The 22,462-nt window shown below is 47.2% G+C and overlaps 1 protein-coding gene across 1 annotated transcript in view; it reads left to right on the forward strand.

Annotated features, from left to right (window-relative positions):
* Window positions 1-21,425, forward strand: part of LOC129386418 (uncharacterized) — a 35,693-nt gene extending 14,268 nt beyond the window's left edge. The window contains exons 6-7 of the mRNA XM_055074357.1: window positions 11,556-11,735; window positions 21,255-21,425. Of these exons, the coding sequence (XP_054930332.1) occupies window positions 11,556-11,735; window positions 21,255-21,425 (351 nt within the window). The remainder of the gene's footprint in view (window positions 1-11,555; window positions 11,736-21,254) is intronic.
* Window positions 21,426-22,462: the final 1,037 nt, after the last annotated feature.

Genomic DNA, 22,462 nt, shown 5'->3' on the forward strand with positions numbered 1-22,462 from the left:
CTGATTAAATAAGTTTGCCACAGTTTCGTCGTCTGCAGAAAAATAAGATGAAAGGCGCTGTTTAGGCGTTGAAATGTTGCCGCCTCTAAGGTTATTGATTAGGGACCATGTTTTCTTTATGTCAGATCGAGCTTCTTGAAATTTCTTTCTGAAATAAACGCGCTTTGCAAGTCTGATCATTGCATTTACTTTGTTTCTGGCACATTTGTATCTTAAGCGCGTGTCGTTGCAGTTTGACGACCGCTTGGCCTTGGTCCACAACAAGTCTTTTTCCTTTATGGCAGCTAGGATTTCGCTGGTCATCCATTTCTGGCTCAGGTTACGTTGCCTGATTTTGACAACGCGTGTTGCCGCCTGCCTAAAAGCATCAAACGCAGCTACAAATTAACGGTACATGTTTTCCGGTGACACAGTGCATAAAAAGTTATCCCAATCATTTTTCTGGACTAGTTTATCAAAAAGCCTTGGGTCAATTATACAAATTTGTTTGACAGAGTTAATTGCCTCCGATAACAAAGGATTCACAGTCTGTTTCAGTGAACAGCAGACGAAGTAGTGGTCAGAAAGCTTAACCTGTGCAATGGTAGATTTTACTTCCAGATTATGGGCTCTAACAATTACGTGATCAATGCAGGATGAAACAAGACGTTGAGACAGGAATTCTTCGCGAGTTGCTGCATGGATGCCTAGCCCATCCCCATTTCCTCTTTTTTATTTCAACTAAGATATCATTAACTCGCGTTTGTTCCCTCATCCAAACAGCTCTCTTCTCTGGCTCTCTGCGCTTGCTTTAAACAGGGACACATCAAGTCATCTTGTCCATACCCACGCAAGGACGACACCATGCAGCCTGAACTACCAGCATCGTTTCGATGCTCATATGCCAAATAAACGATGATGACATCACTTCCCTGGCATGCCTTACGATGTTGAAGGCTACTCAGAAAGCGCGACAACGTCGTTCTCGACAGCCAGCAAGGACCCCTCAAGATCTAGCGATAAAAGAAGTCCCTGTGTACAACCGTTACGCCGCTCTGGCCTCAATAGAAGAGGACGCTAGCCAGGTGACCACAGTAACTACAGCGATAAGCGGTGGTGCCACACTTACATACAGCGCAGCTTTTAGGTTGTCCATTTCACGACCACTGCGGGTATCACAATCGATAGACTACAGGTCACTTCCCTTGGAGAATGAAGAATTCGAGATGGACGCTCACATAGCCACCCTTGAAAAGAAAATCGAGTGTGTCAAGCAACGCTGTGCAGTGCTCCAGCATCGTGATGACGGAGCGCGGTCGTTGCAGTCATCGTCGATGTCCATCTATATCGAACCTGCATCTATGTCAAAACTTGCACTTCGTTATGCAACAGCTCCAGTCTGTCACCTTGATTCTAGTGGTCAACCTTAACTCGTGATGGCTGCTACGTCTTCAAGTGTGCCAAAAGGTATTAACAGTGGAACAGCCGCAGCATCGCCGGGTTGGTCGGAGGGTTGCGCCAGCATCTGAGATATGGGAAGCTGCGTGCTTGGCCTCTGCTACTCCAAGAACCAATGGCCTGCCACCCATTTTACGATTTTTGGCATACTCATTGCCTTCACTGTTGGAAAGTAGGAACGCTACGCCTGCTGCCCCTCCACGAAAGGCTGCCAGCTTACGTACATTCAACTCTTCAGACCTGTGTTGATCTTTCATGGTGGTGCGCTTTATGACAATAAGTGGTGGCCGTATTGGTTCATCTCCAGCACGCGGACGTTATAATCGCTTCGTACTATGCTCGCCCCTACAACGGTCGTGCGGCTCGGTTGTATCTCAACTAGTTGGCGCACCTACCGCAGAGCATCCTGGTTGCCAAATATGGAAACATGCAATTTTAACCCGGCCCACACCATATGGAGTTACGCCATCTTAACCTCCTGCAGTAGTGGCTTACATCTGCCTGCCAAGCAAACCATGCAATGTGCAAGTAAGTGCGCGTTACCTTTGTTCAATATAGGCAATTTGTGCTCCCGTGCTGAGTATTCAGTGTGTTCTACTGAATGTGTTATGCATTCGGGGGAAAAGGTAGTTATCCCTGGTGATTTTGTTCAGGTGACAATATTGGAAGGAGACACGCAGCGTTCCATATTCCGTAGTTCTTTCGTTAGTAAGGCTACAGCGCCCGCCCACGGCCTCCTGGTTTGCTGGTTAATTTTCTAACGTTAACTTTCATCGACTTGTTGCTTGATGGCTTCTCGTGCGCTCGTCGAAACTTGTTACAGGTGTCTGACGGAGTGGTCGAGCATATTCGGTTCTGGTGTCACGCGTACCCACTAGTGCATCTAGAATCCTTAAAGACGATGAAAAGCAGTCTATGTATTGCTGGATAAGACGTTTGAGCCGTGCTTGTTTACGCATGGGAAGACTGATTGTTTTCTAAGCTGGGCTAGTAACACTCACTGTACTTGCAGGCTCAGTAGAACTCTACAGGACCAACGTTTCACTGATTGCTGTTTTTCTTCCAGGCATGCAATCTTCAAGCCCTTGTTGAAATGTTTAAATTATATGCTGAGGTATGTGTACTTGTGTTTTTCCTCCGCACGATTACACTATTTTTCTTGCGTCAGTTTCAGGTCGAGTGGCTGTTGGTCTGTCTTAACGATGCCTTTCATACCTCCGGTGTGTTCTGCGCTTACGTAAATTTTGTTGGCGTCATGGGGGATAGTGACTTGATCTTCAAGCACACTAAAGGTATGGTAACTGAGAGCGCTGCTCGGAGGTATAACTTGCTCTTCGGGCATCGCTATTGATTTGAAGTTCCAGTTGACGATTACGCCGTGTTGCTTCAAGAAGTCATTGTCGAGGATTACGTCTCGTGAGCCTTGTTGCAGGAAAACGAAGATCGCAAGGTAGATCCGGCCTTCAATGTAATTCTTGCCATGCATACTTAGTCGGGGTTATCAGGTGTCCAGGTGTCCAGATATGAGACGCTGTATCTTGAAAGCCAGTTCCAGGTGCCCAGATTTGAAAGCCGTTCTATGCAGCGTTAATATTCTTCAGTTGCGTGGTGAAGGGCACATGCATGAGTCACGACTGAGTAGTTCGGTCCTGTGTCCACTAAAGTGGAGACTTCGTGGCGGCCGAGAGGCACGTCGTGGTTGGGAGTCAGTTGTCTCTCAGTCTAATTGGGACGCGCCGCTGAATCAAGGCTGTGTCGCGTTGCCCCAGTCATGTTACGTTGTGTCGCGAGGTCTTCATTAAGTGGAATTTCCTTGGCTTCGAGGCTTCGTACAGGCGGTTTCGCGTGGTCGTTGAGCGGTCGAGATGCTTTTTGCCGTCTTCGTCGTCCGCGGAGGATCTTCGGCATTTCAACGAACCGCAAACAAACTTCCATTGGCTTCTGCAGTTAGTTTTCTGAAATGGGATAAATAACCCGACACTTGTTCGACCATTTTACGGCCGGTGCTTCAGTGAGCGGTAGCGGCCCGCGAAAAGTGAGCGGGATGGTTGTGGAGAGCTTCATTCAGTCGCTGCCAAGCAGTCGGCGATGTCTCGTAGGTGTTACCCATGCTGGCGACGCGACGAGTTGATGGCAAAACCTGGCCAGCTTCTACGCAGTAGTAGAAAAGCGGGTGGGGGTCGGATGGCGCGCCAAATGCCTAACTTCCCTGGGATGTTGCTTAGAACCATGGTCTTTAAAACAGCTGCTCGCGATGGGGGTATCAGTGGTGGCTGATTGCGGAGTTCTGGCCGTATGAAATAAGTATAGACAATTTATTTTATTGAGATAGCGATTATATACACTGCAGACACATTTCTTCCGTAGGCATCACCGTTGCCGTGAGGCTCCATACAAAGTCCATGTGCAATAAAACCGTCGCCGCGCGCCGTATGCTGTATTCTTTGGAATGAAATTATCGACTTTTAAGTGTAAATACCACGATGATTATGAGGCATACCATATTAGGGACTGAAAAATAATTCAGGCCGCTTGGGGTGTTTACCGTGCGCCTAAACTTAAGCACACGAGTACTTTCGCATTTCGCCTACATCGAGGTTCAGGCGCCGTGGGCGGAATTCAATCCCACGACCTCGTGTTTTGCGGCCAAACACTATACCCATTGGCAACCGTGGCCGAGTCGCCATATGCTGCATGTGCGAGTGAAAGCGTGCGAAGGTAACCCGGCGATCATTGCGTTCGTGATTGGTTCACCACCTGGGGCGGTGTTCTTTTTGATTGACTGTGCCGCTGCATAAACCTCCACCACCGCTGTAGAGTTTGGCGTTTTTGTTGCCCCTGTGCATCCCTAACACGGCATCTGCATGTGATGTCTGCTCTGTGTCGAGATAAGTCTTCTTGATGCGTGCTATCAGTTTCGCGTCTGTTTCCTCGAACTTATGGCTTATTTGTTGCAGGGTGGTGTTCACTACCATTGTGGTGTTAGTGGAGTGCATCATGTTTTTCAATATAGCCCATGTCTTTTTTTTTTTTTTTTGGGGGGGGGGTGGAAAGTGCCTTGTAGCAAATCACACAATTGAAGCCAATTCTTATTGTCTAAGGTTTTTGCATGCTCGTTTGCCTGTTGTGTTCTGCTATTCGTATTTTAAGTTTCATTCTGTGTCTCTGTTTCTTCCACCTCATAGTTAGGCTACGTATCCCTTCCTATAAGTATAGTAGGTGTGCTTGAAGCGCTGAATTTTCTGCTATTCTGTTTGTTGTGCGTGCAGTTTTTTGGTGCATCTGCCGCGGACTTTGTGTCCATTCCACGTCGTCATCTCCTTGGTACATGCGTTTTCAATCAGCTCATTACGCTATCCAATTTGTTAATGTGACTGTCCCAGTTACTCTTCTGATTTTTGGTTAATCGATGGATATGCGTTTGATGTAGTGATCTCCTTCCAGACTTTCTTCAGAATTTGCCCATGTAATGTGTACGGGTCATTTGTAAAGGTGAAGTCTGTAGTTGTGTCGAAGAACACGCCAAAACCACGGACTAGAGGCAGAGTTACATAGGTAGGAGCCAATGGTAGTGTGGTAGCCCAAAACGATTACTTTTCACCGGAAGACACGGCCGTAAATGCGATGGAGCAGGCCATGCGGACTCCGTTGTACTACAGGGAACAACACGTACATACTACAAAAATTTTTCGAAATCACAGGGGTGATTATGCACAGGGGGAATTTACACTGAGATGCAGGACGTTCATCAAAACGGTGGGCAGCTCGCACGCAGAACAATACCAGCCTCTGCGTCATCTTTTCACAGCAACGACTCTTTTCTTTCGCCTTCAGCAGCCACGTATCAATGTACATTCGTGTTAATTACACTTACTGGCGAGATAGTGTCTATTTGAATTTCTAGGATTTCCTTCCCGAAATCTAAACGCTTAATGTTAATATATTGTGGCCAAAGCATGGAATAATTTGGCGTCATCATATTCATGTATCGATACGTGGTTCGTGAATTGAGGGAAACTTTTTTAGCGCATTTCGGCTTGCTTTGGTTTTGTTATTCCATACGAATTTAAAATGCCCTTTCTTCCTGCACTCATGACAGATCCTGCTCTTGAAATAGCAATCATCCTCGTAATGATTCTCTTTGCCACATCGATGGCGAGACTCTTTTACCTTGAAATTGAGTTTTCTCTCTTAGTCCTCTGGCCTTTTACCTCATTTGTCCCAGGTGATTATTCTTCTCCGCATTCTCACACTCTAATATATTACAGCCAGCAGCTAGTGCGAATGAAAGCGTTCAAAACTTCACAGGCTCGTTTTCAGTGTTCTTTAAGGAAATAATTATCACGACGTTTATGATTTAAATAATTGTGGGAAACGTTAGGGAAAACATGCAGGCAAGCTTTGAAGAATGTCCTTTCAGTAGGGGCTAAACAAAATTTCTAAGCCGTAGCTATAGCCTGTTTAAAGATGATTTACGAGACGCGTATACTGTTTCCTGACTGGCCTGGAAAAAAGAAAGACGGCAGGAATTTCATATTCGGCAAGAGGAGGGATGGGGCAACGCGTCAAGTGTACCGCAAGTTTCAAAATTGTAGGCAAACTACACGTTTTGAAAATTACTGGTGAACCAATGTATTCCTACTTTCATGAGTTATGGAATGCAAGTAGTTGGTCTCTTCGGTGAACTACGGAAGGCACGATGTTTAGATTTTTTACGATCAGAAAGACTACTCTGGGTGACGTACAAGAAATGTTTAATATAACTAGGTTGACTACAGACGTTGTAGACAATTCATTATTCACACGTGCCACTTTATCTGCAATGTTTGCAGTGTGTTAAAATAGCTGTACATGGCACCTAGTTCAAGTTACTTGGAAATTGGCTAGTTAGGTTTAATGTGTACCATATCACTGTTGCTGCATATCATATTGACCGCAAATAAAGATGGGGACAGCGGGAGAGAACTAAAAAATAACACGGGTGGTATTTGCTTCACGCTTAATCAGATGCGTGGCAAATAACCACTGAATGGCTTGTTTCTTCCGCAATATCACGCGTCATATGAGAATACTACTCTGTTCCCTCGGCGTGCCCAGTAAACTAAACGAGCAACCGTTCCATGTTTTCTAAAGATAAGGGGCGTTTTCTATACATGATGTAAGCAGAGTTCTAAATGTGTGGAATAAGTGCTGCCTTTGCCATATATTATGCTTAAAAGCTTTCTGTAATGTTTTGAGTGTATTTTACGAGCGCCGCAAAAGCTATCCTGCTGCCTTGGCATAAATACAAATCCCTCTATGCGAAGGGAATTGCATGCATGTGAAATCTTTGCGAAAATATTCCTTTCGAAAGTGTGGAAAAGGTAATACAGCAATTTTACATCCCATTTCCAAGTGTGCCGAAAGTTTCCTAGGTTGGACCGAAGACACATTCTGTAAATAGAGGGAATGCCATACGTAAACTTCAATCAAATGCTTATAATATTGAATGAGCCTTCAATTTTCCTTCGTAATTGCTTGCGCTATACGAGGATCGTGGTTTATTTCCCCGGTCTCCTCGGTGAACTAAACATGGCAGGCTGGTTATATTTGGTTAAAGTTAGGAGCAGTTTATAGGTCATGTGTAGCCGAAGGTCGACGGATGAGGACTAGTTACGGCCGCAGCAGTAACTTACGTGCCCAAGCTGTGTGACGCGTTTTTAAGTGTGTATCGCGAAATATGTAGAAGCTATCCTGTGGCTGTGGAAGATGATGAGCGCCAATATGAAATTATGCGGGAGATCAAATGCAGCGTTTGTCACAGATTGCTTCAGAAAGCCCATGAAAGCCTTATAGTGGTCAAACGGGTCATGCAAATACAGGTGTTCTAAATATCTGGTTTAATTTCCAGCAACTGTGATCCCTGCTGCAATTGTTCCACGAACAGTTTCCCAGCAGACGATGTTCTGACTCTTCAAGACTGAACCAGACTGCTCTAGCTTGTTGACAAAATGGCGCAGTCGTCACTAATTTCTTGATGAAATTTCAAGATTTACATTGAGGATATGGTACAATAAAATTATTTTATATTTGTGACGTAATTATCTCCTGTGGCGCCTAATTGTTCGTAAGCCATGGGGTTCTTTAACCAAGAAAATAAGTATGAAAATACTGCAAGGAGTCGTAATTGCTATGTTTCCCTCAATTTCTTAAAATCAGTTGTGGGAGGTTGCATAATTGTTGCCCCTGAGCTGGATTGTTCGAACCTGTGGACATTACTAGCAGGAGAAATCACATGTATTTTAATATATATTTAAATTGACCAATTAACATTTAGGTAATTAGTTTACGGCAGATATTTAAATCTGCTGTTTGTCGCCGGTCAGTATGCAGGAGGTTTCCACTTTACAAGAACGCCGAAGAGGACACCACCTTCTAGAAATTCTTTCCCAATGTGTGGAGCAAAATACATAGCCGTTGAGAAACTGTTGTGCCTAAATGCGTGTTAAAAAGTAAGTGGAACAACAGCGTCTTTCTTTTTAGTTTCAGGGCACACATTTTCGAATTATGAGGAACGGCGCACTAGTGGGGAACTACGGAGATTTGGACTACCCGCGGTTCTTTAACCGGCACCTAAATCTAATTACACGGGTGCTTTCGCATTACGGCCACAACAAAATGCGACAGCTGTGGCCGGGATCGGATCCCGCGACCTCGTACTTAACAGAGCAACACCGCACATATCTCCAAACTGGTATCATTCTGCAAATTCATGACAATAGGATAAGACTTGCAGACTCACCCGCTACAATTCGTAAATTGCAATGTCATCATCATCATCATCATCATCAGCCTGGTTTCGCCCACTGCAGGGCAAAGGCCTCTCCCATACTTCTCCAACAACCCCGGTCATGTACTAATTGTGGCCATGTTGTCCCTGCAAACTTCTTAATCTCATCCGCCCACCTAACTTTCTGCCGCCCTCTGCTACGCTTTCCTTCCCTTGGAATCCAATCCGTAACTCTTAATGACCATCAGTTATCTTCCCTCATCATTACGTGTCTTGCCCATGCCCATTTCTTTTTTTAATTTCAATTAAGATATCATTAACTCGCGTTTGTTCCCTCACCCAATCTGCCCTTTTCTTATCCCTTAACGTTACACCTATCATTCTTCTTTCCATAGCTCGTTGCGTCGTCCTCAATTTAAGTAGAACTCTTTTCGTAAGCCTCCAGGTTTCTGCCCCGTACGTGAGTACTGGTAAGACACAGCTGTTATAAACTTTTCTCTTGAGGGATAATGGCAACCTGCTGTTCATGATGTGAGAATGCCTGCCAAATGCACCCCAGCCCATTCTTATTCTTCTGATTATTTCCGTCTCATGATCCGGATCCGCAGTCACTACCTGTCCTAAGTAGATGTATTCCCTTACCACTTCCAGTGCCTCACTACCTATTGTAAACTGCTGTTCCCTTCCGAGACTGTTAAACATTACTTTAGTTTTCTGCAGATTAATTTTTAGACCCACCCTTCGAATTTGCCTCTCCAGGTTAGTGAGCATGCATTGCAGTTGGTCCCCTGAGTTACTAAGCAAGGCAATATCATCAGCGAATCGCAAGTTACTGAGGTATTCTCTATTAACTCTTATCCCCATTTCTTCCCAATCCAGGTCTCTGAATACCTCCTGTAAACACGCTGTGAATAGCATCGGAGAGATCGTATCTTCCTGCCTGACGCCTTTCTTTATTGGGATTTCGTTGCTTTCTTTATGGAGGACTACGGTGGCTGTGGAGCCGCTATAGATATCTTTCAGTATTTTTACATACGGCTCGTCTACACCCTGATTCCGCAATGCCTCCATGACTGCTGAGGTTTCGACTGAATCAAACGCTTTCTCGTAATCAATGAAAGCTATATGTAAAGGTTGGTTATATTCCGCACATTTTTCTATCACCTGATTGATAGTGTGAATATGGTTTAGTAGCCTTTACGGAATCCTGCCTGGTCCTTTGGTTGACGGAAGTCTAAGGTGTTCCTGATTCTATTTGCAATTACCTTAGTAAATACTTTGTAGGCAACGGACAGTAAACTGATCGGTCTATAATTTTTCAAGTCTTTGGCGTCCCCTTTCTTATGGATTAAGATTATGTTAGCGTTTTTCCAAGATTCCGGTACGCTCGAAACCATGAGGCATTGCGTATACAGGGTGGCCAGTTTCTCTAGAACAATATGCCCACCATCCTTCAACAAATCTGCTGTTACCTGATCCTCCCCAGCTGCCTTCCCCCTTTGCATAGCTCCCAAGGCTTTCTTTACTTCTTCCGGTGTTACCTGTGGGATTTCGAATTCCTCTAGTCTATTCTCTCTTCCATTATCGTCGTGGGTGCCACTGGTACTGTATAAATCTCTATAGAACTCCTCAGCCACTTGAACTATCTCATCCATATTAGTAATGATATTGCCGCCTTTGTCTCTTAACGCATACATCTGATTCTTGCCAATTCTTAGTTTCTTCTTCACTGCTTTTAGGCTTCCTCCGTTCCTTAGAGCATGTTCAATTCTATCCATATTATACTTCCTTATGTCAACTCTCTTACGCTTGTTGATTAACTTCGAAAGTTCTGCCAGTTCTATTCTACCTGTAGGGTTAGAGGCTTTCATACATTGGCGTTTCTTGATCAGATCTTTCGTCTCCTGCGATAGCTTACTGGTATCCTGTCTAACGGAGTTAGTGCCGACTTCTATTGCACACTCCTTAATGATGCCCACAAGATTGTCGTCATCCTGAAAAGGTCATCCTGAGCCAAAGCCGAATACCTGTTCTGTAGCTTGATCTAGAATTCCTCTATTTTCCCTCTTACAGCTAGCTCATTGATCGACTTCTTAAGTACCAGTTGCTTCCGTTCCCTCCTCAGGTCTAAGATAATTCGAGTTCTTACCATCCTATGGTCACTGCAGCGCACCTTGCTGAGCACGTCCACATCTTGTATGATTCCAGGGTTAGCGCAGAGTATGAGGTCTATTTCATTTCTAGTCTCGCCGTTCGGGCTCCTCCACGTCCACTTTCGGCTATCTCGCTTGCAGAAGAAGGTATTCATTATCCGCAGATTATTCTGTTCCGCAAACTCTACTAATAACTCTCCCCTGCTATTCCTAGGGCCTATGCCATATTCCCCCACTGCCTTGTCTCCAGCCTGCTTCTTGCCTACCTTGGCATTGAAGTCGCCCATCAGTATACTGTATTTTGTTTTGACTTTACCCATCGCCGATTCCACGTCTTCATAGAAGCTTTCGACTTCCTGGTCATCATGACTGGATGTAGGGGCGTAGACCTGTATAACCTTCATTTTGTACCGCTTAGTAAGCTTCACAACAAGACCTGCTACCCTCTCGTTAATGCTATAGAATTCCTGTATGTTACCAGCTATGTTCTTATTAATCAGGAATCCGACTCCTAGTTCTCGTCTCTCCGCGAAGCCTCGGTAGCACAGGACGTGGCCGCTTTTTAGCACTGTATATGCTTCTTTTGGCCTCCTAACTTCACTGAGCCCTATTATATCCCATTTAGTGCCCTCTAATTCCTCCAATAGCACTGCTAGACTCGCCTCACTAGATAGCGTTCTAGCGTTAAACGTTGCCAGGTTCATATTCCAATGGCGGCCTGTCCGTACTGTAGTTATTTAGGGAAGTAATTGATGAATCTTCAATTACTTGAATATGCCTTTCGATTTTAAGTGCAAGTAATGCCTGCCTCTATATATAATTCAGCCAAAGGAACTGAAATATGTGTACTGCAACAAGGGATAGTTAAAAACTCTAGAGAATTTGAAGTGATGACCCCATATTACTGAAAAACTTCTAATGCAATATTTATAATAATGTGCGCAACTTACTGGCGACTTTAAAAGTTTCTAATCAATCCACATGTTTTAATATTTAGTATGCATAACTGAATAAAATGAACAACACAAACTCTGAGACGGCAGCTGCAGCTCCACTGCGAGCAACATGTACTTGGCTTTAATTCTGCAGAATAGTGCAAATTTCTTCATAGCTCGCTGTAGCCATTTTTGTAATGAACAGACGCTTCTCGAAGAGAAAGCGGGATGCAGGGTGGCACTAACTACTCGTCGTTGCAGACCAAGGAGCTCACAGCCTGGATGACATCGCTAGGCCTGGATCTGAATAATCTGAATTCTTCAGAGCCGTTTGAACCGGTGGACATGGTTGTGCGCTTCTCGCTCGATATCGGCGTCCCAATTCTGCTTGCTTTCTCTTTTGGAGACGTGGCCATGGTCAACAACAAGCGTTTGATGAGCGTGAGTATCTCTTTCTTGCAGCTATTTCGTAATTATCTCTCAGGAGTGCATATATATCAACAATTGGAATTTTGTATTTATTAGCCACAGTACCTCGTGGGCCTTTTATTGTATTTGCGTGGGATATAGAAAGAATGAACCTGAATTGGAGTTTGTGGTAGCAGTTGTGAATGAAAAGAAGAAATGTCGCACAAATGGAGCTCATATATTTAGAAAGATAAGAAGGCGTGAGTTAGAAAAAAGTAAATAAACAAGACATATATCAATAATTGGAAAAAAATTTCGACAGAGACCCTTGTGACTGCTTTGTCTGGGATTGCGAAAGCATTATATTCGCTTTCGCTAAATGTTTTCGATTTCTGTATTCGACATCCATGAAACTCCATAGGATTGAAATGTTCGACAGCATAGTAGGTGCAAATGGGGAAATCTTCGTATTGGACAGAACGGACATTATCGCCTTCACGATGTGGTCACAGTAGAGAGTACACGTGATGAAATCATTGTCAACGAGGTGGCTCTGTTCGCACAGCATCAATATCTCTACGGGCATCAATGTACGCACTAGGCACTATTTTAGTCATCGAGGGCCGTAAGCCGCCGTGGCGTCGGTGTAGCATGCTCGCATCGCACACCGAAGTGGTGTGAAACCCGGGTTCGACTGCTAGCCCAGCCGAAATGTACGGAGCCATGAATGTACTTCGTTTAGAGAAGCCATCCTGTGAAATTTGACGTCAATCTGAAAATTCCTAACGTGCTTGTACTTACTACGCCGTCGTTCATTTTTAGTACCATGTTTCCATGACGTTGGCGTATTTTGGCGTCATGGGGACTTACATTCTTTCGCAATAAAAAAAACGGGGGGGGGGGGGAGGATAAGCAATGTCTCAGCAGCCGGTTGTGAAACGAGGTGTACGAGAGATCAGCAAACTTTCATAGTAGTACATTGAAGGGTTCTAGATTTTACGTATCTGTAGTTGGCGTTCACGGAAAGCTAGGTTACCCAGATATAGACATGAGCACCCGCGTCGGGGGTGCCATCGTCTGACATCGCTACCACCCAGAAAGGACACATAGTTATTACTGCAGTAACTGACCAAATTATACTTCTATGCCTGTGTCCAGAAGCAATTGCCCACATTAAAGGACATCTCCGGCAATTTTTTAACCATATTAAGATAATAAAATATTTACATTTCCGAGGTCCCCCCTGTCACGCGTCTGATAATGCAATGGTTCGACAATATCGGAAAGAACTTTAAATAAGCAAAACCAAAACCTGCCCAAGCAACCAAGCTGGCCTCTTCATTTGACGTCCCATGTTGTCCGCAGCGGGGAAGGTGACAATGCGTGCCGGTCTCGCCCGCTGTGCGAACGAAACCGGCGAATAGCAGACGCTCAGCTGATTCGCAACGGCGCCGGACCTTCCAGTGACAAGTCAGCTGCACCAGCTCTTTGGATCTGTCAAATGTTGACAAGTATGATACTGACGAATTCAAGAGCCACGAATCGCCGTTCGCATTCGACCCGCTACCACGATAGCCAGCACACAGACTCTACTTATCGGGCTGCAACATGAAGGCCAAAAGTAGCCGTAATCACTGATTTTGTACGTTCTGCTTGCTATTTACCGCTTCTAAGGGAAGCGCTACGCATGTTCTCTGTAAGATGTGGAGCACGACTTTCCCTATATGTATCCCGCAAGAACGCCGCTGACAGTCCAAAACACCGACTGGTGCGTTTGTTTACACTGCTGCATCGAAGGAGCCTACGTTTGCTGCCCATTTACAATACGAAGCAAGCAATGCACCTCGGACACTAAATCGTGAGTCTGCATGAGAACACGTAAAGATACACCCATATTCGTTGCTGCATTGAATTTAGAAAAGTGCCGGTGGGTACGGCAAGACGCTTTTCTTCGAAAACCGCAACGTACCGATGTCGCTACTGCTAGGTGTTGTCGTTTCTCGCTTTTTGTGTGTGATCTGTACAAAATGAAGAATGTTTTATTTCGCATTCCATATGGTCAAAACTGAACTAGAGAAGGAGTTTTCTTCATCCTTATGGTTTAATTAGCTTCAAGTCATTCGCTCAGATCCCGTAGCAGTAGACGCATGAACTACGCGACTTTGACATATATGCTCAACCTCGTCTCAACGCTATCTGCATCAGCTGAAACTGCGTACGGCTGCAAGGGCTAAAGTTGGTGACACCAACAACGCAACACCACTTGCCTCACATCCCCTGCCCATCTAGAGGGAACGCAACTTTTCGCGACAGCAACTTCTCACTCCATGCACTAGCTCACATAAGATCGTCGGACACTCCTGAAGTCATGCACAATGTGGCCTGTAACTGATGAGGAGGTAAGGTAGGGTGCTCGAGGAAATAAATTAAATTCATTTGTAAAAATCTGTGCAACTCTCAAACCAGATTTTTGAGGACATGACTGAATTGTCCAGAGGAAAGTACCCAGCGAATTTCATCGACATCGTCTATCATAGAAATTCATCGAATTGCCCCTTAAGCATTCGTTGCTTAGTATTCCTTCAACGAGAAACCCATGTTACACAAGAGGTTTTTACGTTGTTACGTCTCAACACCACAAAGACGTTAATTAGACGTTTGTCAGGAAGCAAACGGCCCATATATATCAGTGCCTATCCAGATGTCAACGCAGCGTGGACACCGACTCTTGACGGGTCGACAAAAGGCCACAACCCCCATCACTATCTGAGAGCTTGAACTAATTATGAGGGTGGGGGGGCAATATGAAATGCTACCAAACAATGACGGCGGCCTTTGATTCGGTAGTTGCTATCCTGCCGCATATTCCATACCATTGGGCTTCGGAGGCAGCATTACTACATTTAGCGCTGTGTGTGTCCCTGTGTGTCTTCTTTTGTCTCGTCTTTTGAAACAAGCCCAAATTGCAACATCATTACTACGGAGCGTTGCGACAGCATGGGCGTGGTACCGCAACGGATTTGACGATTGTGATTTGCTGATTGCCAGCCTTCAGATTCCCTGGTTGACTCGCCTGGGGAAGACGACGGTATTAAAAGCGGAGACTGTTTTTTTTAACTTGCTCCTGCATGAATTCGGCTTCCGTAAATGGAGCCGTGTAACTAAGCAAATAAATCCTTTGTCCTTCATTCCTGCTAGTGGACGTACTCTTCGTTACGCTTGGTGGATTCCTTACCCTAACGCCACCCTAAGCTGCAACAAACTTGTTGACAGCGATGAGATCAAGAAGGCAGTTCTCACAATCTGGGATTAATGGGCCTGTGGAGGAGGAGGAGGAGAAACATTTATTTAAAAAAAAAGAAAGGACAAGCAGGTGTCTTTCTGCTTGTGCGGGAGGCGCTCTTAGTCCAGGGCTCCTGCGGCTCTTGCTGTCTCCCCGGCCCGCCGCACCAGTTGCTGCTGGTTACGAGGGTCCGAACTAGTCAGCACGGCCTCCCACTGCTCGGGTGTGGGGTTGGGTACTTGTGGGGCTGCCTTCACGTTGGGGCACGCCCATGTGGTGTGATATAGAGAGGCGTAATCATTACAAAGGGGACATTTGTATGAATATAGTGTAGGGTAGATTGCGTGTAGTCTGCTTAAATGTGGGTATGTATTCGTTTGTAGTTGTCTCCATGTTACGGCATCTTCACGTGAGAGGGTCTTGTGTGGAGGTGGGTATTGTCGTCTGTTCAATCTGTGGTGTTGTAGTATGGCGTTGTATTGTAAAGGTACGGGCTCCATGGATGCGTCCGTATCCCTCTCTTGTGGCGCCCGGGATGCATGAGCTCGGGCTACAGCGTGCGCACGCTGATTTCCACGGAGGGACTCGTGTCCTGGAGTCCACACTATTTCAACGTCCGGGAATGCAGAGGCCTGTTTGAGGAGTCGGTGGGCGATTGAAGATAGTCGACCTCTCGCGTAGCTACGGCAAGCTGCCTGGGAGTCGGTAATAATTGTGGCGTACTCGTTGGTCAGACTAGAGGTGATGGCCAAGGCGTTGGCTGTCTCCTCCGCTACGAGGGCGCTGGCAGTGCGGACAGTCATCGAGACCACCTCTTGTAGGTTATAGTCGACAACGCTGGCCGTCATGGCTAATTTTTGGGGGTGCTGCGCGGCATCTGTGTATAGTGTGGTGGGGAGACTGCCATATCTTGTCTGTAGAGCTTTTGCGCGAGCTTGGCGACGATCGGCATGATGTTCCGGGTACATGCTTCTGAGAATAGGGGCTACCTTGATGTGCTCTCGGAAGTTGGGGGCCAGATGGATTGCTTGTTCGTGACCTTTGCTGTGTGTGGGGTAGCCTAGGCGCGCTAGGACTGTTCTTCCTGTTGGTGTGAGGGCCTGTGTGCGTGGCTCCGGGAGACACATTGTTCGCAATATCAAGGAAAACTGCCGACAGAAGAACGACTTCTGCGCATCTGGGATCAGCAGACCGTCTCTTTGTGGCTCAGGGAGGCACAACCGTTGCAGTAACGGCGTGGCGTCTTGGACAACTCGAGAAATCTGAAAGGAAGAAAAGCAGAAGGCATTTCCCCGATCTCAGACCGGCGGACCTGCGACCGTGACTCCGGGAGATATGTTCGCACGCAAACTCGAGTTTTGGTGAGTGCTTGAGAGATTACGTTTTGCCGGAGAAGGACAGGGTTCTATAGGCAATTAGCTGTGGTTGAGCGGCAACGGTTGCGCGGGCCATAAAGAACAAGTTGGGGTCAGCTCTCGAAAAGCATGGATATTACAGCGTTAAACAAACAGGAGGTATTGGTCTTGGAAGCAGGGGCCGTATTCTGTAGCGGTTCGCTTTAGAACCGGTTCGGTCTGGCTGTTACGTCTGGATTACGTCACTCGGAGAAAGTGTGGAACGGGGTGGCGTGAGGGAAACCAGTCAACCAGCGGCGGTCTGCCGGAAGATCACATCATCATTTTTGTTTGTACTTGGGGGCGGTATAGCAATTGAAGGAGGTTGCTGGTTTGATAAGAAACATTGGTTTGTATAGAACACTTGCAAATATAATTTTCAGTAATAAATGTCAACTTGCGGCGCAGACGGCTACTGGGAGTTGTAGTTTTATTTGTGTTGTTTTCTTATTTAGTCGCTAGATGGTGTGCCATATGTTATGCAAACAACTTGCCTCGCTTTGTTTACGTTTTGGACTTGTTGGCGCGCCGAAACCGAAACGATGTCGTCGCACAAGGACAGGCGGCTGGGTCCTCATGTTTTAGCGAGGCAGCGCGAAATACTCGTTTCATTTGTCGTGGAGCACCCCTACCTAGCAAAGGCATCGTGTGTGTTGGGCCAGCAGCTGACGGCGGCTTTCTGTTGCGCCGTGGATGGGAATCTAACCCATCCTTTTTCTTTGCCCACAACCGTAATGGCCTTGGCGACGGCTGTAATGATCCGGCAGACCGAAGGCTGCGACAGTACAATCGCTTCTTCATTCCCGACGCACTGTTGAAAGCTCCCGGTAGCGAAAAACTGCAGCGCCCACAGCACTTTCATCGTAGTGTCGACACCACGAAATCTTTGAGGTCCGAGATGTTCTTCCAGCTCATTGCAAAAACGTCACACTACGTCTTTGGAGAGCCTAAAATGCCTTCGAAACTCTTCTTCGGCCATGCCGAACGCGTCGCGTCGTTGTCTTTCGGTGCTCGCCAGCAGCACAACCAAAGGAGCCACCCTTGCCGTCTCTGTCTCGTCTCGTCTAGGTGCCGGCTCGTCAGCTGGCGCGAGACTGTCCGGCAGCCACGGTTGCCCTAGCAACCCTCGACGCGCGCCTCGAGCGCGCGCGACCCTCGAGCGAACCACTTCTCAGCGGTTCCTCTCGTAACAGGGAACCGGTTCCTTTCCAGATGATTGACAACCTGTGTGACGTCAACAAAATTTGTCGTCCCACCCACCAGGGATGACGACAATGGCAACAGCCAGACCGGACCAGTTCCAAAGCGAACCGCTACAGAATACGGCCCCAGAGCTCAGTATGGATATTAACCATTCCTTGAGGAAGCCAGTATTTCGTACTGCGACGGACGTAGTGGGTTTCGATGAGGTCGAGCTCACGGATTCCTGGAAAAAGATATGTCGCGAAAAGGCAGAAAAGTAGCGAGAAAGAAAAGAAACAGTGGAAGAGAACGAACGAGAGAAAAGGTAGAACCATTGGAAGGCCGAAATTGACCTTGAGAGAGAACGAAGGCAGGCACAAATTGAGCGCGAGAAGAGGAAGGGCGAAATTGAGCTCCCGAAAATAAGACAGGGCATAGTGAGATTAGCGCGCAGGGCGGATATGGCGCCGTCACAACCACCATGCGTGAAAATGACGAGTTGCTTCGGTCGTACGAAACAGGCAATGACATCGGTCTATACCTAATAAATTTTGGACGGATTTGTGAGAAGCGATAATTTCCCCAGGACACATGGCCGAAGCGGTTGTTTTAGTTCAGACAGGAAGAAGTCTCGTAGGTCGTACCCTGATTGAGCACAGCCGAGGCAGGCATCTTCTACAGTTTAGCCAAAGAAATCGGAAGGATTTCCTCGACAGAAATTCAGAAAGAGGAACAGGCACTGTGTTGCGACATAGAACACATCACAGAGGCGGATGAAGCAGAGTTCGGGAGGCGTAGTTAAGCCGAAGTAGCAAATCTCTCCAATTTCCCCGACAGAAATTGAGGAAATTAGTCAGGCTGAGTAAACACTAACGGCAAGAAAGAAAAGGCACTCGGAAATGAGCACTACAAAAAGAGCTAAGAGTAAGAGACGTCGCTAATTAAGAGTTATGGCAAGGAAGCCAATTCGTCCGAATCAGTCGAAAGAAAGACAAGCTTGTCGTTTGAAAAGTTTCGAGTCAGAGCGTGTACCACTAGACGAGGTTGAAACGAAAGCGACGTTCGGCGCAGAGGAGGACGAATGCCAGGGGGTAATTATGTTCGCCCTCGTTTAACTATTTTTGAGTTGTAGCTTGTATGAGACGAGAGAGTGCTTCAGTCAGGCGACGCGAAGCTGTCATACCAAGCATTGCATTACTAGCGAAATACCGAGAAAGGCAGGTAGACAGTACGACAGGTGCCGGGTCTCTGCATCAAGCGGAATGGACTACGTGCCCTTTGTATTTTCGGGTTGGGAGGTTTGGCAGGACCTTACAGAGAGCGCCTGCCTTGAGTAGGGCTTAAGGTGACGGTTTTCGCTCACATAAAGTTCGAAAGCTTTTTTCCGACATGCTTTGCTTTAAGCAGAGAGGCTACATTTTTTTAAATGCACTTGCACCGCCAAGTCTAGGTTATAGGTTACGAACCTCTAGTGCGTGCTTGTGTATCAGTTCGCTTTTCGAAAAGCTCGTGAGATTATTCTTAAATTAGAAGGCGTATTTTAGTGGAGACGTTGTTTAACGTCAAAATATGAAAAGTGTTCTCTTAAGGTGCGCCTCGCTCGTACGCAGAGAAGCAACGCGTCGGTGCCTGTCTCGCGCGTGTATTCATAAGACGACAACGTTTTAAGTATCGCCTAGAGCGTGCTTAGCAGATGTTAGCATTAAGCTCGAATTTTTGTGTAGATTCAAGCGCGTAATTTGATAAGCCAATTCTTTGTTGTTATTTGTGTAATGCGAGTCTTTGAGGACAACAGAAGCTCTGCGTGAGCCAGACGAAGGTAGGATATTAGAGGAGGTTATCGGCAAAATGTAGATTGATTTGAGGAGGAAGCTTTGTCACGACCTTTGCTTGTCTCGCCAGACTTCTGCAGAGAATGCATTCTATGGTGCAGTCACGGTCAAGTGCAACCATTGCCCCCTTTCATGGCTGAAGCAAATGCCAGAAAAAACGGGAGACTGCTGAGATGGTCTAATTTAGCACGAATACAACTTCGAGGTCATGTATAGGAAATGCAGCTGGAATAATAAAGTAAACGGGATGAGTCGGGGATTTTGGGGAACAAGCTCAGAACAATTTCTTTATGAAAATGTTTTGTACGAATCACTATTGATGTCAGTGGGATAGGCAACCTATTTCTGTCTCGACTGGAGCTGACCGCGGCACGAAAGGATATATATATATATATATATAACATTGTAAAGGCGATGTGGGGATCATAGCGCCAGGTAGGTGCGTCACTCAGGCACGCCAACTAGTGTGTGTGTGTGTTTGCCTGTGTATTCACAGAAAGATGGACACCACGAGGCGAGGGCTGGGCCCTCGAGCTGCCGTGTGACATCAGCCATCACTTCTAGAACGATCCTCGAGTCCGCGGCCGAGCATTAACGCTTCAGGCAACCAGACATCTTGTCTCCTTGAGGCCCAATTTTTTGGCGGCGGAGGTGTTTGTTACATCTCAACACCACACCGGCGTTAATTAGACGTTTGCCACGAAGCAAACCCCTACCCATCAATCAGTGCCTTTCTAGAAGTCAACGCGGTGTGGACAGCGACTCTCGATGGGTCCACAAAAGGTCAGCAATCCCACCGCTACCTGACAGCCTGAACTAATGATGATGGGTACCAACATCAAATGCTACTGAATAACGACGGCGACCTTGGCTTTGCAAACTGCTAACCTGCCACATATACCTTACAATCGAGCTTTCGAGGCGGGGTTTCTGCGGAGCCTTGCGATAGCGTGGGCGTGGCATTGCCACGGATGCGATGATTGTAATTTCCTGCTAGCGAGTCTTCAGATATTCTAGTCGACTCGCCTACGGACGACGACGGTTTAAAAGCGGAGACATTTCCTGAAGAGGGACAGAGGGCCCTGATGTGAGCATGGACGTTTAACTTGCTCCTGCATCGAGTGGGCTTAACTGGAGCCATGTAACTAAGCAAAAAAAACTTTTTTTTGTTCATTCCTATTATTGGATGCACTCGTCGACAGCTTCGTGGAAGCCTTGCCATTGCCGTAGCGCCACCCCAAGCCGCAACAACTCAACAATATGTTGTAGGGACCCGTCATGGTGGCTTAGCGGTGGCTGCGAGGCGCGGCGAAGCACAGGTACGCGCCATCTAATCGCCATCTCTGGGTACGGAGTGGTGACAGTGCGTAGTACCGACTCCGAAGCCGAACTTCAACAACACCTCTACTGGCCGGAGGGCGAGGAGCTCCACATCCGGCGATTAAGCACCTCCAAAAAGGTGAGGTTCACCTTTTCCGGCAAGGTGAAGCCCAGGTGTGTCACCTACGAAGCCCTGCTAATCCCAGTACAGCCGTACAAAAAGACCGTACCAGCATGTAGCCAGTGCGGATCTGTTGGGCACCGCCCCGACGCCTGCCCTGGCCCTAAGCCGGACCTCTGCGGCACCTGTGGCAACACGGTGCCGCTCATGACTGGCGCTCGCACACATCACAAGTGCACACCAAAGTGTGCTATTTGTGCCGCACTCCACGTCACCGGGGATTGGAACTGAAATGAGCACTACAAGGCGCCACCACCCAAATCGCCCACCCCTCCACTGGAGAGCCAAGCCGGCTTCACGAAACGCAAACGCCGGCGACCACGGAAGCCGAGACCACCCGCCACCCGTGCTTCACGCCAGGGGACTCTATCTCCTGCAACCAAGTCTCATCCACCCCCGCCTCCTGGAGCGGGGGCCCCCGGGCCTTCCAAGCGAGGCTCCACTCCGCCGGGACATCCCACCGAGAAGTCTCCATCAAGGCAGGGTCCACCTGCCTTCCCCACATCACACCCGCCGCCAACTGGACTCTAGCCTGCTGCCTAACGGGAACTCACATGGTTTGCTCCCATCCGACAAGGACCCCAGGTGAGCGACATGGGTAGGGCAGCCTCCATACCGCGAAACCCCCCCCCCCCTGAACCCACTAAAACCACCCACACCTCCCACTCCCTGGCTGGAACAAATTGAAATTCCACAACTTAAGGCGCAAGTGGCCTCGCTAACAGATGCAATGGAGGCGCTCGTGAACCGCCTGCCCCCCACCCCAGCCTCGACACCTTCCGGGCCAGCAGCGGAAGCGATGGACCGTGCCCTCCCTGAACAAAGGTACTTCGCGGCACTCACTCGCGCCCCTCACTCCGATTGAAACGCGTCTCAGCAACCTGGAAGCCCAAATGGCTTCCATAGTAACCACTATCGAGGACAGACTGGCTGCTGCCATTCAAACCATATTCGACCATATATAGTGGCCCAGCTGCCCCAAATTGTTTCCAGCACCCGTCGACCCACCCCCAGTTAAACGGGTAAATAAATCTCGGATGAGCGGCCAATGCTTCAAATGGCCGAGCCTGATCGGCAGCCTGTCGGTTTGACTGCAACTCCGGATAATAGTCCAAGAACGAGCAGCGGAGCGGCTATGGACCTCTTTGCTCTAAAGAGGCCACCAAAAATTCTAATCCCCAAGATGGTGATCCACGGCCCTAAATCACGCCGCAGCCGTGCTAATTCGGACCCTTTTACAATTCCCCAGCGTAAATGCCGGCGATTTCAAGCGCGAACTAAGCGGGCTCGTCTCCGGCTCCACCTAGAAAACTATCCCGATTTCCCGAAGAAATTTCCTGAAGAAGAAATTTTCTCCTTTTCACAAATTATCAAGGTGATTCCCCTTTTCTGTTCTCTTGGTGCACCGTCCCCTGTGAAATACAACAAATTTAGTTTTTTTTTCAGGAGCAATGCCTAGCCCTAGTTGAGGCACATACGATTATTTATATAACGTCGATGATGTTCTGTAGAGCTTCCTCCTGCTTTCTCACTGGGCGTCCAAATGGTCACATTGTAGGTGTATGTGG

This window comes from Dermacentor andersoni, chromosome 3 (genome assembly GCF_023375885.2).
Source record: "Dermacentor andersoni chromosome 3, qqDerAnde1_hic_scaffold, whole genome shotgun sequence".
Taxonomy (NCBI): Eukaryota; Metazoa; Arthropoda; class Arachnida; order Ixodida; family Ixodidae; genus Dermacentor; species Dermacentor andersoni.